The sequence below is a fragment of the Gymnoscopelus microlampas genome, assembly GCF_963454915.1.
Source record: "Gymnoscopelus microlampas genome assembly, chromosome: 23".
Lineage (NCBI taxonomy): Eukaryota > Metazoa > Chordata > Actinopteri > Myctophiformes > Myctophidae > Gymnoscopelus > Gymnoscopelus microlampas.
Genome location: NC_139960.1, coordinates 17,176,831 through 17,195,362, shown reverse-complemented (window position 1 = coordinate 17,195,362; position 18,532 = coordinate 17,176,831). Strand labels below are relative to the sequence as shown.

At 41.1% G+C, this 18,532-nt stretch overlaps 1 protein-coding gene across 1 annotated transcript; it reads left to right on the top strand.

The window, feature by feature from the left end:
• Nucleotides 1-508: 508 nt before the first annotated feature.
• On the top strand, nucleotides 509-18,113 carry LOC311039570 (uncharacterized protein). Its single transcript, XM_084049510.1, has 9 exons — nucleotides 509-891; nucleotides 2,298-2,445; nucleotides 4,258-4,692; nucleotides 5,133-5,219; nucleotides 5,718-6,568; nucleotides 11,704-11,791; nucleotides 15,482-15,916; nucleotides 16,302-16,388; nucleotides 16,880-18,113. Exons 2-9 carry the CDS (start codon nucleotides 2,304-2,306, stop codon nucleotides 17,926-17,928), a joined length of 3,174 nt encoding a protein of 1,057 aa, XP_083905636.1. The 5' UTR covers nucleotides 509-891; nucleotides 2,298-2,303; the 3' UTR covers nucleotides 17,929-18,113.
• The last annotated feature ends 419 nt before the right edge of the window (nucleotides 18,114-18,532 follow it).

Sequence of the window (18,532 nt, the reverse complement as noted above, 5' to 3'; positions counted from 1 at the left end):
TGGATTTGGTTCCATTTGTAAAACTCTCAGAGTTAAATTAACATTGACAAATGGACCCATTTGGTTCCTAACTACCATTTAGCTGGGGACCCCCTGGAACTCCCTCAAGGACCCCTGGGGGTCCCCGGACCCCACTTTGAGAACCAACGCTTGTAACAACCGCAGTGGCGTATGGGTAGTTGTAGTGTTGTGAGAAAGAAAGAAAGCACACTGTTTGCCCTTTGAACGCCTCTAGCTTTTACAGTATAGAATATTTATAATAATTTACTCATATGACTGTATGCTGATTATAGGCTATACTTCATCTGTTCATAGGAAAGAAAGTCTTCAGATGTGTTTATTTACAGAGAGGTGAAGTTGTTTAGCTCTAGGGTTGCTACATCTTCTAGCTGAGGAAGGCAACCAGCGTTGCCATGTCTGCTTACTATAAGCGACCTTGGGATTTTTGGGGGCTTGTTTCTAAAGTGTAGTTGCTTATTTAGGCTTTGTTTCACAATGTTTTTTAAACCAGTGGTTCTCAAACGTTTTCATGTTAAGTAAGCTAGGCCAACCAAATGAATATGTATGTCCACGGACCCACCCCCCCCCCCATCTGAAAATATGTTGTGCCAGGGATCCTCATTTTGTTGTTGAAATGTTTCAGAACATTTGCTAATGTCACTTTTCAAGATTCTTGCGAAAATGGTAGATCTTCAAGGCAGTACAAGCTCGTAGAGCGGCTCCAATAGCCACTGAGCCTGAGCCTAGTCGCTTCTTTTGGGCTTGTTTTAATAGACCTGGATGCTTGTTTCTCTCGCAGAATCCGGCAACACTGAAGGCAACCTCCTGTGGACACTGGACAGCAACCACGTGACGTGAGCACAACCAGACATCTAGGCAGTGGTGGAAAAAGTATTCATTTTTTTTACTTAAAGACCCTGTAAAGCAAAATAAATATGATACAATATGTGTTCCCAGTTTGTCACACCTCAGAGTAATGTGTTATTAACCAACAGACAATTTATTTCATTTTTTTAAAATTCTGTTCTTTTTATCAATACTGCAATGTAGAAATACTCTGTTGCAAGTAAAAGGTAATCAAAACTTACGTGAGTAAAAGCACAAAAGTATTGGCAATTTGGCATCAATGCACTTAAAGTACCAAAAGTAAAAGTAGTATCACAAATTATCTTAATGTCTAAAGTAAAATGTATACAAATCTTTAGAAAATAGCAGATCTACAAGCTCACAACGCGTTGCGAGATTGTAGATCTGCTATTTTCAAATAGCCATAGTTTGAATAGGATGGTTAATGTTAGGTTATTCCATGCCTCCGACACCTGTGATATTATTATGATTATAATTACGTGTGTATTTACTGCTTATTTAGGATTATACCAGTGTGGTAGGCCGACATATAAAGGCAAGGGTAAAATACATACAAATATGAAGGTTAATACTGCCTGTTTGGAGTCATTAACTGAGGCCTGCTCTAAGGTCTCATATTGTGGGTCCTTTCTCAGAGTGTTGGTAGGTCGTAAATTCCTTACCATTCCCTTATCTCAAAGAGGAAAGAGAGAGAGGCTCAAATGACATGCCTGATGCCTATGTTATGGGGGATGAGAGGTAGTCGAAGCGTGCTATTTGAGGAGAAATACATGATATCCGGGGGGAGGCGACATCCTTTATGGGTCTTTGTGTGTAACTTTGAGGGAGAGCTCAGTTTCTTGGAGTCCCTCAACAGATCAGTAGTAAGTAGAAAAGCACTTGATACACAAAGATTAATAGTCATATATGCTGATATGTTTATTGTTTGTGTGAAGATTCATGTCGGTAATATTGTCATTATTGTTTCTGTGTTTCAATGTAGGTTTAAAAACTGACTGACCTGACTGCCTGACCTGGCTAGACTTTGTTAGTAGAATGTGAGCCTAGTAGGCTCACATTCTACTAACGAAGTCTAGCCAGGTCAGGCAGTAAATAACCGAATCTCGCAACGTGTTGCATTGTGAACTTGCTATTTTCGCACACCACCATTGTACAATGAAGTTTGATCAGTGTTTAATCAGAATCATCAAGTCGATTATTTGTAGATTTGTTGATATATAAGAAAAAGAGGGGAGGGGGATCTTTATCTTGATTATTCAATTGACTTATATAGCAAGATTAAGTCGGTTCATGTTTTTAAATGTCGGTTTTGATAGATTTGTGGTTAATTTCCCAGCCCTACTTATAGTAAACTGTGTTAGCTGCCACTTTCTCCGGTATCTGTGACTGGCTCACTCATACCCACACGTCACTTTGTCCTTCCACTTCAGGTGTGCATGAGCTGTGACGACAACACGGAGGCCACAGGTTACTGTGTGGAGTGTGTGGAGTTCCTGTGCGTGACGTGCATCGAGGCCCACCAGAGGGTCAAGTTCACCAGGGATCACACCATACGGCAGAAGGAGGAGATGTCTACAGGTAGTGTAGACAGTTTCACCAGCCCATTACAAGACTCTCAGTTTTTGTCCACTGGGTACGATTAAGCAAGTACATCCTAAAGGCTCTTAATTCACTATGCCGGCGGTCAACAGATTCATGGGGTCATGAACCATCATGAATCATGTTGAGTTATGTCCAGACGTTCAAGCCAGTCAGGGTACAGTTGGATTTCAAGCAGTAAAAGGGCCCTGGGGTAGAAATACTGCAGATATATATTAAAACATAATAGTTACGTAGACTGTTGTAGGCCTACATTAAAATGGAAATGCATAGGTGCTCGGGTGGCGCAGTGGTAAAAATCCCTGCCCACCACCACAGAGGTTGTGGGCTCGAATCCACCGTGGTGCATCCGGCTTTGTCGAGCGTCTACACGAACACAATTGGCCCGTGTTCGGGGGAGTGTGATACTGGTCATTGCACGTACTCCTACGGGCTGGGCGGTACTTGTCAGCGGGTAGTGTTGGGCGGGAGGAGTAGGATGAAGCCTCTACGTTCTCCCGGTGGGGGCTCCTCACTGGCAGGTGAGTCAGTAGGATACGACAGCAGTGACAACACAGAAATGTGTGTGGGGGGGAATTAATTGGCATTATGACCTAAATTTGAGAGAAAAAGGAGTAAAACAATAATTGGCTACTCTAAATAAACAATAAATAAAATGGGAATGCATGAACTGTGTGCTAGAGAACTTCATGGGAAATGACATGTTTCTATAAGAACAATTTGTGGTGTTGTACAGGGGCAGCACCTGTTAGCAGGGAGTGTTGGGCGGGAGGAGTAGGACAAAGGGTCTACACATCCAGACGTGTGCTTCAGAATTATGCCGCACTTGCTCCGGAGGCCGTGCCCCTTGAACCCAAACACGCCCCCACGGCCATCTTGAGTGACAGCGATGCGTTCAAACATGGCCCGCACGCCATCCTGTGTGTTTGCTATGAGAACAGGCTAACGCTGTTATATACACTTACTTATATTACATAAACACCAGGTCGGCTGCCACTCTTAGTTCTTTAAGATCGCCTTTTAAAACAGCCTTCTGTTTGCTGCTGCCTTTAACAGTTATTATTTCCCCCCATTCTCTTCTGGACGATTTTCCTATGAATAGAAGTTTGGTTGCAAGTTTTTGGCTGCAAGCAATATCAAAGCCTTGAAATGGCTTTTATTTTTAAGTCCCATATCACCCTCCAACAGAGACTGATTGAAACACTAAAGCCTTGAACTTGTACTTTTAAGATATTAAAGTTAGCCTACTTACCGCTATGAATCAAGTTATTATTTTCTAAACTGCTGCCAAGTCACATTGGTTTACTTTACACTGGTTGCAGCTGAAAGAATAAGGCTTGATTGATGTTTTATTGACCAAACGTTTATATACATGACCATATATTGGTACATAATGTCAAGAATAAAACACAAAAAACATGGGTACAGTAAAAAACAATCATGGTTTTGTTTATAATTGAAATTTGTCAGGGTCTCTTAAATAATGAGTGTTAGGGACTGACGTGTGTGTGTGTGTGTGTGTGTGTGTGTGTGTGTGTGTGTGTGTGTGTGTGTGTGTGTGTGTGTGTGTGTGTGTGTGTGTGTGTGTGTGTGTGTGTGTGTGTGTGTGTGTGTGTGTGTGTGTGTGTGTGTGTGTGTGTGTGTGTGTGCGTGCGTGCGTGCGTGCGTGCGTGCGCGCGCGTCGACTTGACTTCCCGGTCTTTGAAATGTACTTATTTACAACCTCTGTTCTATCTTCATCTAAAGCCCATGTCAAATCAAAGTCCTTATTATTAAAGTCCTTCATTCCAGACCAGTCTGTGGAGTCCAGCCTGCAGGTGAAGATGAGTTCTCCAGCACCAGCCAGTACCATTTCTATGAAACAGGAACCTGAAGACCACCTTAAGCAGGAACCTGAAGACCACTTTAAACAAGAACCTGAAGACCACATTATACAGGAACCTGAAGACCACCTTAAACAAGAACCTGAAGACCACCTTAAACAAGAACCTGAAGACTACCTTAAACAAGAAGCTGAAGACCACCTTATACAGGAACCCGAAGACCACCTTGAACAGGAACCTGAAGACCACCTTAAACAAGAACCTGAAGACCACCTTAAACAAGAACCTGAAAACCACCTTGAACAGGAACCTGAAGACCACCTTAAACAAGAACCTGAAGACCACCTTGAACAGGAACCTGGAGACCACCTTGAACAGGAACCTGAAGACCATCTGGACACCAGTACGTTTCATGCTCTCTCTCTCTCTCTCTCTCTCTCTCTCTCTCTCTCTCTCTCTCTCTCTCTCTCTCTCTCTCTCTCTCTTTTATTCTGTTCTTTTGTAGGGCTATCAACTTACCAGTATATGATTATCATGACAAAAACATGATATTAAACTAGTTTGGGTGCATAGGACTTTGCGTGCAGGTGGGGGTCTCAGCTTTGTCAGATTTGGGAGCTCCCAGGAAAAACGTTTGGGAACCACTGCTCTGAACAATCAGGGATCCGTGATTTTGCAGATTCAAGAGGGAATGTGCAAAATCACTGAGATCTGAGGAGCACACTTTTCTAGTTATGTTCTGTTTTCTAACCACTATAGGATATGTGTTTGGCCACGTTTAGGACTCACTTTTCATGCATTTCATTGTTGTATTTTCCTATCTCCAATGTGGTCCAACTCAAGCCATGGACAGAGAACGGCATCAACATATCCTTCAAATGTTTGAAGAGGACAGCGATAAAGAAGATTTCCCTGGATTCCCTGCCTCAGGTATGGAAGAGGATAGTATTATTAAAAACCCATTTAACCCATTTTCCATCACATATGGTGATGGCCGTTTTTCTCCTCGCCAAAATATTGTCTAACTTTGAATCATTAGATATTTCCAGACAAGGTAATATGACAAGTTCCCTTTGGAAACCTGAGGTTGTCTAGAATCAAATGGTATCTCAACCTTTGGGCTACCTTAGAATTTTGAGTGTGCAATCCCACAGGTCTCATAAGGGTAATAAAACATTGACAAAAACACATTTTGGACCATTCTTTATTTGGGATCATCAAAATCTTTATTTTAGAGGTCCTATGGGTGCCAAATATCCAGACTAGAAAAAAACATAAGGGGGGTGCGTGTGGAACCCTCCTAGCGCCTCTATTAATAGTCATATGGTTAATACAGTATATGACTACTATGTGAATGAGTTTTGCCATGTGATGAACTGTTGTCCTGTTTTACATATCTGAATAATACTTTACTGTTGTCTATCTCAGATACCTGTTTTGCCCCGTCTCCAGTGAAACGAAAAAACTCCTGTGACCAGTGCGGGAAGAGTTTTAGTAGTCCAGATAAATTAAAACTTCATCAGCGCATCCATACAGGAGAGAAGCCGTTTTGCTGTGAACAATGTGGGAAGAGTTTTAGTAGTCCAGATAAATTAAAACTTCATCAGCGCATCCATACAGGAGAGAAGCCGTTTTGCTGTGAACAATGTGGGAAGAGTTTTAGTCAATCAAAGATATTAAAGGCTCATCAGCGCATCCATAGTGGAGAGAAGCCTTTCTACTGTGAAGAATGTGGGATGAGTTTTAGTCGAAAACAGGCATTACAGTTTCATCTGCGTATCCATACTGGAGAAAGGGAACACCATTACTGTGACCAGTGTGATAAAAGCTTCACAAAAAGGGGTGGTCTTATGATACACAAGGAAACACATACTGGAAAGAATTGTTATAACTGTGACCAGTGTTCTAAAAGCTTCAGCCAAAGTTCTAGTCTTAAGCGACACCAGCAATTTAAACACGCTGAAGAAAAGCGTTACTGCTGTGAACAATGTGGGAAGAGTTTTTGGGAACCATCGTCATTAGAGATTCATCAGCGCATTCATACTGGGGAGAAGCCTTACTGCTGTGGCCACTGTTACGAAAGGTTCTCCTCAGTGAAGATTCTCAAGGCACACCAGGTAACCCATACTGGAGTGAAGAAGGCTTACTGCTGTGACCAATGTGATAAAAGCTTTATCGAATTATTTCGTCTGAAGAGACACCAGCTGACACATACTGGAGAAAGGCCTCACTGCTGTGACCAGTGTGATAAACGCTTCACCCGATTGTGTCACCTTAAGGTACATCAGAAAACACACACTGGAGAGAAGCCTTACTCCTGTGAACAATGTGGGAAGAGATTTCGTGAAGGTTTTAACTTAAAGCTTCATCAGCGCACCCATGGAGAGAGCAGCTGTGAACAATGTGGGATGAGTTTTAGTAACCTAAGACTATTTAATTTTCATCAGCACACCCATACGAGAGAATATAGAGAAAGGCCTTACTGCTGTGGCCAGTGTTCTTTACGCTTCACCCAAAAGGGTCATCTTAATTCACACCAGAAAAAACATCACTAAATGGTGAGAAGCCTTACTGATGTGGTCAGTGTGGGAAAAGCTCTGTGGAGGCTGAGTGTATTCACATATGCACATGCATAATTCATGCTTGTAATGTCATTATCATGCATATGCATGACAACCTCAGGCAGATTTATTTTCTTTTTTTAAAAACATTTTTCAAGTAGTTTTTCGCATGTTGACTCAATCATAAGGCATATGCGTTTGATTTTTCAAATGAAGAAATGTGTATTTCACATTTTTTAATACTGCTTTTTCTTTTTATTGAATACTTTATTAATCAGAAATGTTGCATTAATGCCCGGACCTGGCCTAGAGGTCCCCATCTCTCTCCCCCCGTTTCCTGTCCATCTACTATGAAACTATAAATAAAGGCAGAAAAAGTCCTGGGGACTTATTTCCATTGTGTTCCATTGTTGAATCATATTCAATTTAAACATGAAATTGTTGTATAAACATTGCAGAACATATTTTCAATCACTTTCTCTAAACAAACACTCCTTCATTTGTATTTCAGAAATATAGTGTCCAGTTTTACTGATGAAAATTAAGAAACTATAATATTAGTAGATTCTTTGTAAATTGTAATGGAAAACGGATCTTGGTCAAGGTTAGATCATTGTTGGTCCTATAGTTTGTCACGTAATGGCTGTGGTATTTGACGATCCAGGCCAGGTAGGTTAATGTGGGCCAGCAATGTTTGGAATTCAGTCATTATACAGTTGAGTAGAATCTGAAAATGTTATGGGATTATTGTTGATGAACTTATTGAACAGACACATGTTGATTTGCGGGAGTGTAGAAAATGTGTATGAGCGGTTGAAAATGGTATATGTAGGACACTGTAGTCAGGCATGTACTGTGTGTAGTTTTGTGTATGAGTAAGGGCAATGTGTGAAGTGGGTTGTGTAGCTCCACCATGAGGCGATTTGAAAAATTGGGATGGGGTTCTTCCTTGGCCTAGTGAGAATGTGCGGAAAATAACTTTAAATACATTTTGGAATGTTGTGCAAAAAAGGCCATAAAAGGCCACCTCTACAAACTTTGGAAATCAATTGTAGCCAATCGGAATGTAATGTAAGAAACAAAGAAACAAATATGTCTTGACATGACTACAGAGATAAATGTGTATTGACTTAAGTGAAGTTTGTAAAACAAAATCTGTCAGAATATAAAAAACGTTATTTTGAAAAATCTGTCTCATGGTGCCACTAAACAGGCTGATTTGAAAAACAATTGGGTGGAAATTTGAGTTTTCCGTCGATCGGTCCAGCGGTGCTTGTAGAACAAGTACAAATATTACCTCAAAAGTGTACTTAAGTACTGTACTTGAGTAATGTTCTTTCCACCACTGGTGGTTCCCAAACAATAGGGTCAGGACTCAGGAGGACCAATTTTAGGGCCACGGGCCCATTTTTATGTCTAAATATCTCTTTTTATTAAATAGATATTTTCCAAAAATATCAAAAAAGATATATAATATATAAAAAGATCAAATCATACATTTCCCGTTTGCAATATAATTTAATAAATAAACTTTTTTATTTTATTTAAAATGTTTTAAAGAAATGGTGAAAATAGCAGATCTACAAGCTCACAGTGCATTACGCGTAGTGAGCTCGGTTATTTCCATGTCTATTTTCCCCAAGACCCAAACTTAAAAAAAATAAATACAAATCCAAAATGAATTAACCTCATAATGCCCATGTATTTTTTATAAGTGGAAAGGTTCTGAGAACCCCTAGCTGAGTTAAATTAACATTGACAAATGGACCCATTTGGTTCCTAACTACCATTTAGCTGGGGACTCCCTGGAACTCCCTCAAGGACCCCTGGGGGTCCCCGGATCCCACTTTGAGAACCAACGCTTTTAAAAACCGCAGTGGCGTATGGGTAGTTGTAGTGTTGTGAGAAAGAAAGCAAGCACACTGTTTGCCCTTTGAACGCCTCTGAGCTTTTACAGTATAGAATATTTATAATAATTTACTCATATGACTGTATGCTGATTATGGGCTATACTTCATCTGTTCATAAGAAAGAAAGTCTTCAGATCTGTTTATTTACAGAGAGGTGAAGTTGTTTAGCTAGGGTTGCTACATCTTCTAGCTGAAGCTGAGGAAGGCAACTAGTGTTGCCATGTCTGCTTACTATAAGCGACCTTGGGCTGGTTTTTCTATAAGGTTCGGTTGCTTGTAAATATTGGTATTTGCGTATTTTTTTTTTTGGGGGGGGGGGCTTGTTTCTAAAGTGTAATTGCTTATTTGGGCTTTGTTTCACAATGTTTTTTAAACCAGTGGTTCTCAAACGTTTTCATGTTAAGTAAGCTAGGCCAACCAAATTAATATGTATGTCCACTGTCCACGGACCCCCCATCTGAACATATTTTGTGCCAGGGATCCTCATTTTGTTGTTGAAATGTTTCAGTACAAGCTCGTAGAGCGGCTTAAATAGCCGCTGAGCCTAGTCGCTTCTTTTGGGCTTGTTTTGATAGACCTGGATGCTTGTTTCTCTCGCAGAATCTGGCAACACTGAAGGCAACCTCCTGTGGACGCTGGACAGCAACCACGTGACGTGAGCACAACCAGACATCTGGCAGTGGTGGAAAAAGTATTCTTTTTTTTTTGTTTACTTAAAGACCCCGTAAAGCCAAAATAAATATGATACAGTATTCCCAGTTTGTCACACCTCAGAGTAATGTGTTATTAACCAACAGACAGAATTTATTTCATTTTTTTTTTAATTCTGTTCTTTTTTATCAATACTGCAATGTAGAAATACTCTGTTGCAAGTAAAAGGTAATCAAAACTTACTTGAGTAAAAGTACAAAAGTATTGGCATCAACGCACAGTACCAAGAGTAAAAGTAGTGTCACAAATTATCTTAATGTCTAAAGGCACACCAGGTAACCACCAGGTAAAATGTATACAAATCTTTAGAAAATAGCAGATCTACAAGCTCACAATGCGTTGCGAGATTGTAGATCTGCTATTTTCAAATAGCCATAGTTTAAATAGGATGGTTAATGTTAGGTTATTCCATGCCTCCGACGCCTGTGATATTATTATGATTATAATTACGTGTGTGTTTACTGCCTATTTAGGATTATACCAGTGTGGTAGGCCGACATAAAGGCAAGGGTAAAATACATACATATATGAAGGTTAATACTGCCTGTTTGGAGTCATTAACTGAGGCATGCTCTAAGGTCTCATATTATGGGTCCTTTCTCAGAGTGTTGGTAGGTCGTAAATTCCTTACCATTCCCTTATCTCAAAGAGGAGAGAGAGAGAGAGGCTCAGATGACATGCCTGATGCCTATGTTATGGGGGATGAGAGGTAGTCGAAGCGTGCTATTTGAGGAGAAATACATGATATCCGGGGGGAGGCGACATCCTTTATGGGTCTTTGTGTGTAACTTTGAGGGAGAGCTCAGTTTCTTGGAGTCCCTCAACAGATCAGTAGTAAGTAGAAAAGCACTTGATACACGAAGATTAATAGTCATATATGCTGATATGTTTTTTGTTTGTGTGAAGATTAATGTCGGTAATATTGTCATTATTGTTTCTGTGTTTCAATCTTTCTGTAGGTTTAAAACCTGACTGACCTGACTGCCTGACCTGGCTAGACTTTGTTAGTAGAACGTGAGCCTACTGGCAAGGTTGTAGTTGACTAAGATAGTAGTTAACTGGCCACTTAGTAGAACGATTGTCTGCTAGGTGTGTTAATGTATGTTTGTATTTGTGTTAGTAAATAAAAACCATCAAAGACACAGGTTTGAGTAGGTCTGAGTATTATCTACTTTACTCCTATTCAGGGACTCCGGCCTTTTGCGAGGGCCGTAGCCGACCAGTCGCACAAGCAGTGTGCGTCGGGTTGGATATTCGTACAGTTAATGTATGTTTTGTTATAATAATCAAAATCTACAAAGTAACTAGTAACTAAAGTTGTCAAATAATTGTAGTGGAGTAAAAGTACAATATCCCCGCAGCTGTATCCCCTCAAACCTGATTTATACTCCGCCGTGCGAAGGTGTTGTGTCTAGAGAACGGCAGAGAATAGCAGACCTCCAAGCTCACAGCAGTCACATCCGCGACTTGTTGTGAGCTTGTATGTCAGCTGTTCTCGGGGCGCAATACCGTTGCAGGGTGAACTATATATGTCTCGCCAGGAGCGTCTCACCAGCCAACACACAGAGGAGGTTGAATGAACTGAAACCAGTGCTCCCCAGAGTGATCCCCAAAACAACAGGTTTGGGGATCTGTTGGGAATAGATTACATGAAACGGACACCTGCACGGACACCTGCGCGTGCAGTCTCAATGTTGGTAAACAAGAAATCCGTCCATAGGGCTGGGTGATATGACTGCACGGTTATTTAAAACTTGTGCCTCGATTACGATGAATGAACGATAAAGAAAGTGAAAATAACGGATCTCGCAACGTGTTGCATTGTGAACTTGCTATTTTCGCACACCACCATTGTACAATGAAGTTTGATCAGTGTTTAATCAGAATCATCAATTCAGTCGATTATTTGTAGATTTGTTGATATATAAGAAAAAGAGGGGAGGGGGATCTTTATCTCGATTATTCAATTGACATATATAGCAAGATTAAGTCGGTTCATGTTTTTAAATGTCGGTTTTGATAGATTTGTGGTTAATTTCTCAGCCCTACTTATAGTAAACTGTGTTAGCTGCCACTTTCTCCGGTATCTGTGACTGGCTCACTCATACCCACACGTCACTTTGTCCTTCCACTTCAGGTGTGCATGAGCTGTGACGACAACACAGAGGCCACATATTACTGTGTGGAGTGTGTGGAGTTCCTGTGTGGAGTGTGTGGAGTTCCTGTGTGGAGTTCCTGTGCGTGACGTGCATCGAGGCCCACCAGAGGGTCAAGTTCACCAGGGATCACACCATACGGCAGAAGGAGGAGATGTCTACAGGTAGTGTAGACAGTATCACCAGCCCATTACAAGACTGTCAGTTTTTGTCCACTGGGTACGATCAAGCAAGTACATCCTAAAGGCTCTTAATTCACTATGCCGGCGGTCAACAGATTCATGGGGTCATGAACCATCATGAATCATGTTGAGTTATGTCCAGACGTTCAAGCCAGTCAGGGTACAGTTGGATTTCAAGCAGTAAAAGGGCCCTGGGGTAGAAATACTGCAGATATATATTAAAACATAATAGTTACGTAGACTGTTGTAGGCCTACATTAAAATGGAAATGCATAGGTGCTCGGGTGGCGCAGTGATAAAAATCCCTGCCCACCACCACGGAGGTTGTGGGTTCGAATCCACCGTGGTGCATCCGGCTTTGTCGAGCGTCTACACAAACACAATCGGCCCGTGTTCGGGGGAGGGTGATATTGGTCATTGCACGTACTCCTACGGGCTGGGCGGCACTTGTCAGCGGGTAGTGTTGGGCGGGAGGAGTAGTACGAAGCCTCTACGCTCTCCCTGTGGGGGCTCCTCACTGGCAGGTGAGTCAGTAGGATACGACAGCAATGACAACACAGAAATGTGTGTGGGGAGGAATTAATTGGCATTATGACCTACATTTGGGAGAAAAAGAAGTAAAACAATAATTGGCTACTCTAAATAAACAATAAATAAAATGGGAATGCATGAACTGTGTGCTAGAGAACTTCATAGGAAATGACATGTTTCTATAAGAACAATTTGTGGTGTTGTACAAGGGCAGCACCTGTTAGCAGGGAGTGTTGGGCGGGAGGAGTAGGACAAAGGGTCTACACATCCAGACGTGTGCTTCAGAATTATGCCGCACTTGTTCCGGAGGCCGCGCCCCTTGAACCCAAACACGCCCCCACAACACTGCCCCAAACACGGCCCGCACGCCATCCTGAGTGTTTGCTATGAGAATAGGCTAACGCTGTTATATACCAAGCCGATGACGCGGCGGCGGCGCCATTATTATATTTACACGTACTTATATTACATAAACGCCAGGTCGCCTGCCACTCCTACAGTAGTTATTTTAGATCCTCTTTTAAAACAGCCTTCTGTTTGCTGCTGCCTTTAACAGTTATTATTTCCCCCCATTCTCTTCTGGACGAATTTCCTATGAATGGAAGTTTGGCTGCAAGCAATATCAAAGCCTTGAAATGGCTTTTATTTTTAAGTCCCATATCACCCTACAACAGAGACTGATTGAAACACTAAAGCCTTGAACTTGTTGTACTTAGATATTAAAGTAAGCCTACTTACCGCTATGAATCCAAGTTTTTATTATTTTCTAAACTGCTGCCAAGTCACACTGGTTTACTTTACACTGGTTGCAGCTGAAATAAGGATTGATTGATGTTTTATTGACCAAACGTTTATATACATGACCATATATTGGTACATAAAATAATGTCAAGAATAAAACACAAAAAACATGGGTACAGTAAAAAACAAGTGTGTGTGTGCGTGCGTGCCGAGGACACCGACCAGTATGGACACAGAAAGTTGATTCATAAGGTTTTCGGTTCATAACCAAATGGACTTTCTCTTTGGTGGGCCCTGAGTGAAAGACCCCCTCCCCCGTTTTCTGGGGATGGATGTTTAAGCAAGGACCATACCTTCCACAGCGTAATGCAACCTTTATTGACTCACGGGGCAAATACAATGAGCGACAAGAAATTTGAATAAACTGCTTACATATTATGTTCTGTGACTTTAAAATATATAGTTGTTGTCCTGTATTATGGCCACAACAATAATATGAACTTTGGTGTTTTTAAATGTGATAATTCTCTTGTTAATTAGACTTTGATGCTTACCTGCTCTCTATTTGACATCAAGCTGTCATGTTTGATATCTGGAAAATTCTAAATTCATTGTGATTTCAAATATCCAGTCAAATGTATTAATAGAAGGTCCCTAAGATGGTTAGCAGAGAAGTTTCATAATGTAGCAAGGGAAGTTGCCACCCACCCACACACTGTCTCAAACACGCCTCCAGTGGGACAAGAAGCCAAGCTCCCTCTTCTACATATACATGAGCTGAACAACCAGTTCTCTCTCTCTTTTCCCCGGGGTGACGAGCAGACACCGTCCCCTATCTCTTCGCGCTCTTCCAAAAAGACAGGGTGGCACCCTGTCCACCTTTCTTGATGACAACGTCGCAACAGGAGGGTTGCACACCCAACTTCTGGTGGAGCAGAGAAAGGGGGGGGGGGTTAACCAAACGTCCCCTCCCTGCTATCTCTCCGGCTGTCTCCCCCACCAGAAGCGCATCTTCCTTGGGCCAGCTCTCAAGCCAAAAGGGGACGCTGAGCTAAGCCAGACAGACGCCAGCTAAACAGCTACCAGATGACCACGAACAGCTGCTCCCTCTCTCATGACGCAGTGAGGTATCGACGCTACTGCACGGACGCTAGCTATCCGTGCTAAACCAACACCTCATGGTCTTTCCACCGAGACAACGGAATCATCTCCTCTCCTTCTACCAATGGACACAGGCGAGCATGGTGCATTACACATGTGGTTGGCAACTCAGTTTAGTTGTGAGTGCAGATTAGCTATTTTGAATCATTGATCTTTCTCTTTTCTTTATGACTTTATTCCCTCTTCTCATTTTAGTACATTAGAATGTGGCCATTTCCTTATTTGACTTTATGGAATAATTTGTGATCTGACCTCAGCCTCCTAATCTGCAAGATTGTAGATCCGTGATTTTGTATATTGTAGAGATTTCATCATCGGTTGATTTATTGACCTATTGTTCTTTTCCCCATTTCATTGGTTGTTTTTATTATCATAGGAATTGTATTAATAAACATTTTATTTTTTATTTTAACAGAAGTCTTTTCCAATTGATTTCAATGCATTAACTCCAATCGAGTTTCTAACCAGAACCCAGACATCATACTGTGTCAAGATTCTTACGTAGCCTTTTCATGGGTATGTTGAGGAGCGAATGAATGCTTTCATTTGCATAATTCCTTAATTTCTTTGGGGAAATAATATTTTACATTCTCATAAAATATTTTTAATAATGTCCATACAATTATTGATCATTTTCATGAAATGAGTAATTGTGTGTGTGTGTGTGTGTGTGTGTGTGTCTGTGTGTAAGTCAAGTCAAGTCAAGTCAATTTTATTTATAAAGCATGTTTAAAAACAACCAGGTTGACCAAAGTGCTGTACAGCATAATAATAAAACAACATAAAAATAAACGGAAAATAAAACATCATTGCAAAAACAGCAAAAAGTTAAAACAATGACAGACCACAAGATAAAAGAATGGCTGGATGGAGAAAAATCTAGGGTCACGGGTGGATCAAAAGCTAGGGAGAAGAGGTGTGTTTTGAGTCGGGATTTGAAAGTGTCCAGGGAGGGGGCGAACCTAACAGTGGATGGAAGGCTGTGTGTGTGTGTGTGTGTGTGTGTGTGTGTGTGTGTGTGTGTGTGTGTGTGTGTGTGTGTGTGTGTGTGTGTGTGTGTGTGTGTGTGTGTGTGTGTGTGTGTGTGTGTGTGTGTGTGTGTGTGTGTGTGTGTGTGGGGGGGCGACTTGACTTCCCAGTCTTTGAAATGTACTTATTTACAACCTCTGTTCTATCTTCATCTAAAGCCCATGTCAAATCAAAGTCCTTATTATTAAAGTCCTTATTCATTCATTCCAGACCAGTCTGTGGAGTCCAGCCTGCAGGTGAAGATGAGTTCTCCAGCACCAGCCAGGGCCATTTCTATGAAACAGGAACCTGAAGACCACCTTAAACAGGAACCTGAAGACCACTTTAAACAAGAACCTGAAGACCACCTTAAACAGGAACCTGAAGACCACTTTAAACAAGAACCTGAAGACCACCTTAAACAGGAACCTGAAGACCACCTTAAACAAGAACCTGAAGACTACCTTAAACAAGAACCTGAAGACCACCTTATACAGGAACCCGAAGACCACCTTGAACAGGAACCTAAAGACCACCTTAAACAAGAACCTGAAGACCACCTTGAACAGGAACCTGAAAACCAACTTGAACAGGAACCTGAAGACCACCTTAAACAAGAACCTGAAGACCACCTTGAACAGGAACCTGAAGACCATCTGGACACCAGTATGTTTCATGCTCTCTTTTATTCTGTTCTGTTTTAGGGCTATCAACTTACCAGTATATGATTATCATGACAAAAGCATGATATTATCCTAGTTTGGGTGCATAGGACTTTGCGTGCAGGTGTGCTTGAACGTGCGCACACGCACGTAAGTGGGGGTCTCAGCTTTGTCAGATTTGGGAGCTCCAAGGAAAAACGTTTTGGGAATCAGTGATTTTGCAGATTCACGAGGGAATGTGCAAAATCACTGAGATCTGAGGAGCACACTTTTGTAGTTATGTTCTGTTTTCTAACCGCTATAGGGATCTGTGTTTGGCCACGTTTAGGACTCACTTTTCATGCATTTTATTGTTGTATTTTCCTATCTCCAATGTGGTCCAACTCAAGCCATGGACAGAGAACGGCATCAACAGATCCTTCAAATGTTTGAAGAGGACAGCGATAAAGAAGATTTCCCTGGATTCCCTGCCTCAGGTATGGAAGAGGATAGTATTATTAAAAACCCATTTAACCCATTCTCCATCACATATGGTGATGGACGTTTTTCTCCTCGCCAAAATGTTGTCTAACTTTGAATCATTAGATATTTCCAGACAAGGTAATATGACAAGTTCCCTTTGGAAACCTGAGGTTGTCTAGAATCAAATGGTATCTCTACCTTTGGGCTACCTTAAAATTTGAGTGTGCAATCCCACAGGTCTCATAAGGGTAATAAAACATTGACAAAAACACATTTTGGACCATTCTTTATTTGGGATCATCAAAATCTTTATTTTAGAGGTCCTATGGGTGCCAAATATCCAGACTAGAAAAAAACATAAGGGGGGTGCGTGTGGAACCCTCCTAGCGCCTCTAGTCATATGGTTAATACAGTATATGACTACTATGTGAATGAGTTTTGCCATGTGATGAACTGTTGTCCTGTTTTACATATCTGAATAATACTTTACTGTTGTCTATCTCAGATACCTGTTTTGCCCTGTCTCCAGTGAAACGAAAAAACTCCTGTGACCAGTGCGGGAAGAGTTTTAGTAGTCCATATAAATTAAAACTTCATCGGCGCATCCATACAGGAGAGAAGCCGTTTTGCTGTGACCAATGTGGGAAGAGTTTTAGTCAATCAAAGATATTAAAGGCTCATCAGCGCATCCATACTGGAGAGAAGCCTTTCTACTGTGAAGAATGTGGGATGAGTTTTAGTCGATTACAGGCATTACAGAATCATATGCGCATCCATACTGGAGAAAGGGAACATCATTACTGTGACCAGTGTGATAAAAGCTTCACCATAAGGGCTAGTCTTATGAGACACAAGGAAACACATACTGGAAAGAATTGTTATAACTGTGACCAGTGTTCTAAAAGCTTTAGCCAAAGTTCTAGTCTTAAGCGACACCAGCAAGTTAAACATGCTGAAGAAAAGCGTTACTGCTGTGAACAATGTGGGAAGAGTTTTTGGGAACCATCGTCATTAGAGATTCATCAGCGCATTCATACTGGGGAGAAGCCTTACTGCTGTGGCCACTGTTACGAAAAGTTCTCCTCAATGACGATTCTCAAGGCACACCAGCTAACCCATCCTGGAGTGAAGGCTTACTGCTGTGACCAATGTGATAAAAGCTTCATCAAAATAACTGATCTGAAGAGACACCAGATGACACATACTGGAGAAAGGCCTCACTGCTGTGACCAGTGTAAGAAAGGCTTCATCCGATTGGGTCACCTTAAGGTACATCAGAAAATACACACTGGAGTGAAGCCTTACTCCTGTGAACAATGTGATAAAAGCTTCTTCAAAATATCTCATCTGAAGAGACACCAGCTGACACATACTGGAGAAAAGCCTTACTCCTGTGAACAATGTGGGATGAGTTTTAGTAACCTAAGACTATTTAAGTTTCATCAGCACACCCATACGAGAGAATATAGAGAAAGGCCTTACTGCTGTGGCCAGTGTTCTTTACGCTTCACCCGAAAGGGTCATCTTAATTCACACCAGAAAAAACATCACTAAATGGTGAGAAGCCTTACTGATGTGGTCAGTGTGGGAAAAGCTCTGTGGAGGCTGAGTGTATTCACATATGCACATGCATAATTCATGCTTGTAATGTCATTATCATGCATATGCATGACAACCTCAGGCAGATTTATTTTCTTTTTTTTAAAACATTTTTCAAGTAGTTTTTCGCATGTTGACTCAATCATAAGGCATATGCGTTTGATTTTTCAAATGAAGAAATGTGTATTTCACATTTTTTAATACTGCTTTTTCTTTTTATTGAATACTTTATTAATCAGAAATACTAAATTAATTAATTACTTCATTAATGCCCGGACCTGGCCTAGAGGTCCCCATCTCTCTCCCCCCGTTTCCTGTCCATCTACTATGAAACTATAAATAAAGGCAGAAAAAGTCCTGGGGACTTATTTCCATTGTGTTCCATTGTTGAATCCTATTCAATTTAAACATGAAATTGTTGTATAAACATTGTTACAGAACATATTTTCAATCACTTTCTCTAAACAAACACTCCTTCATTTGTATTTCAGCAATATAGTGTCCAGTTTTACTGATGAAAATTAAGAAACTATAATATTAGTAGATTCTTTGTAAATTG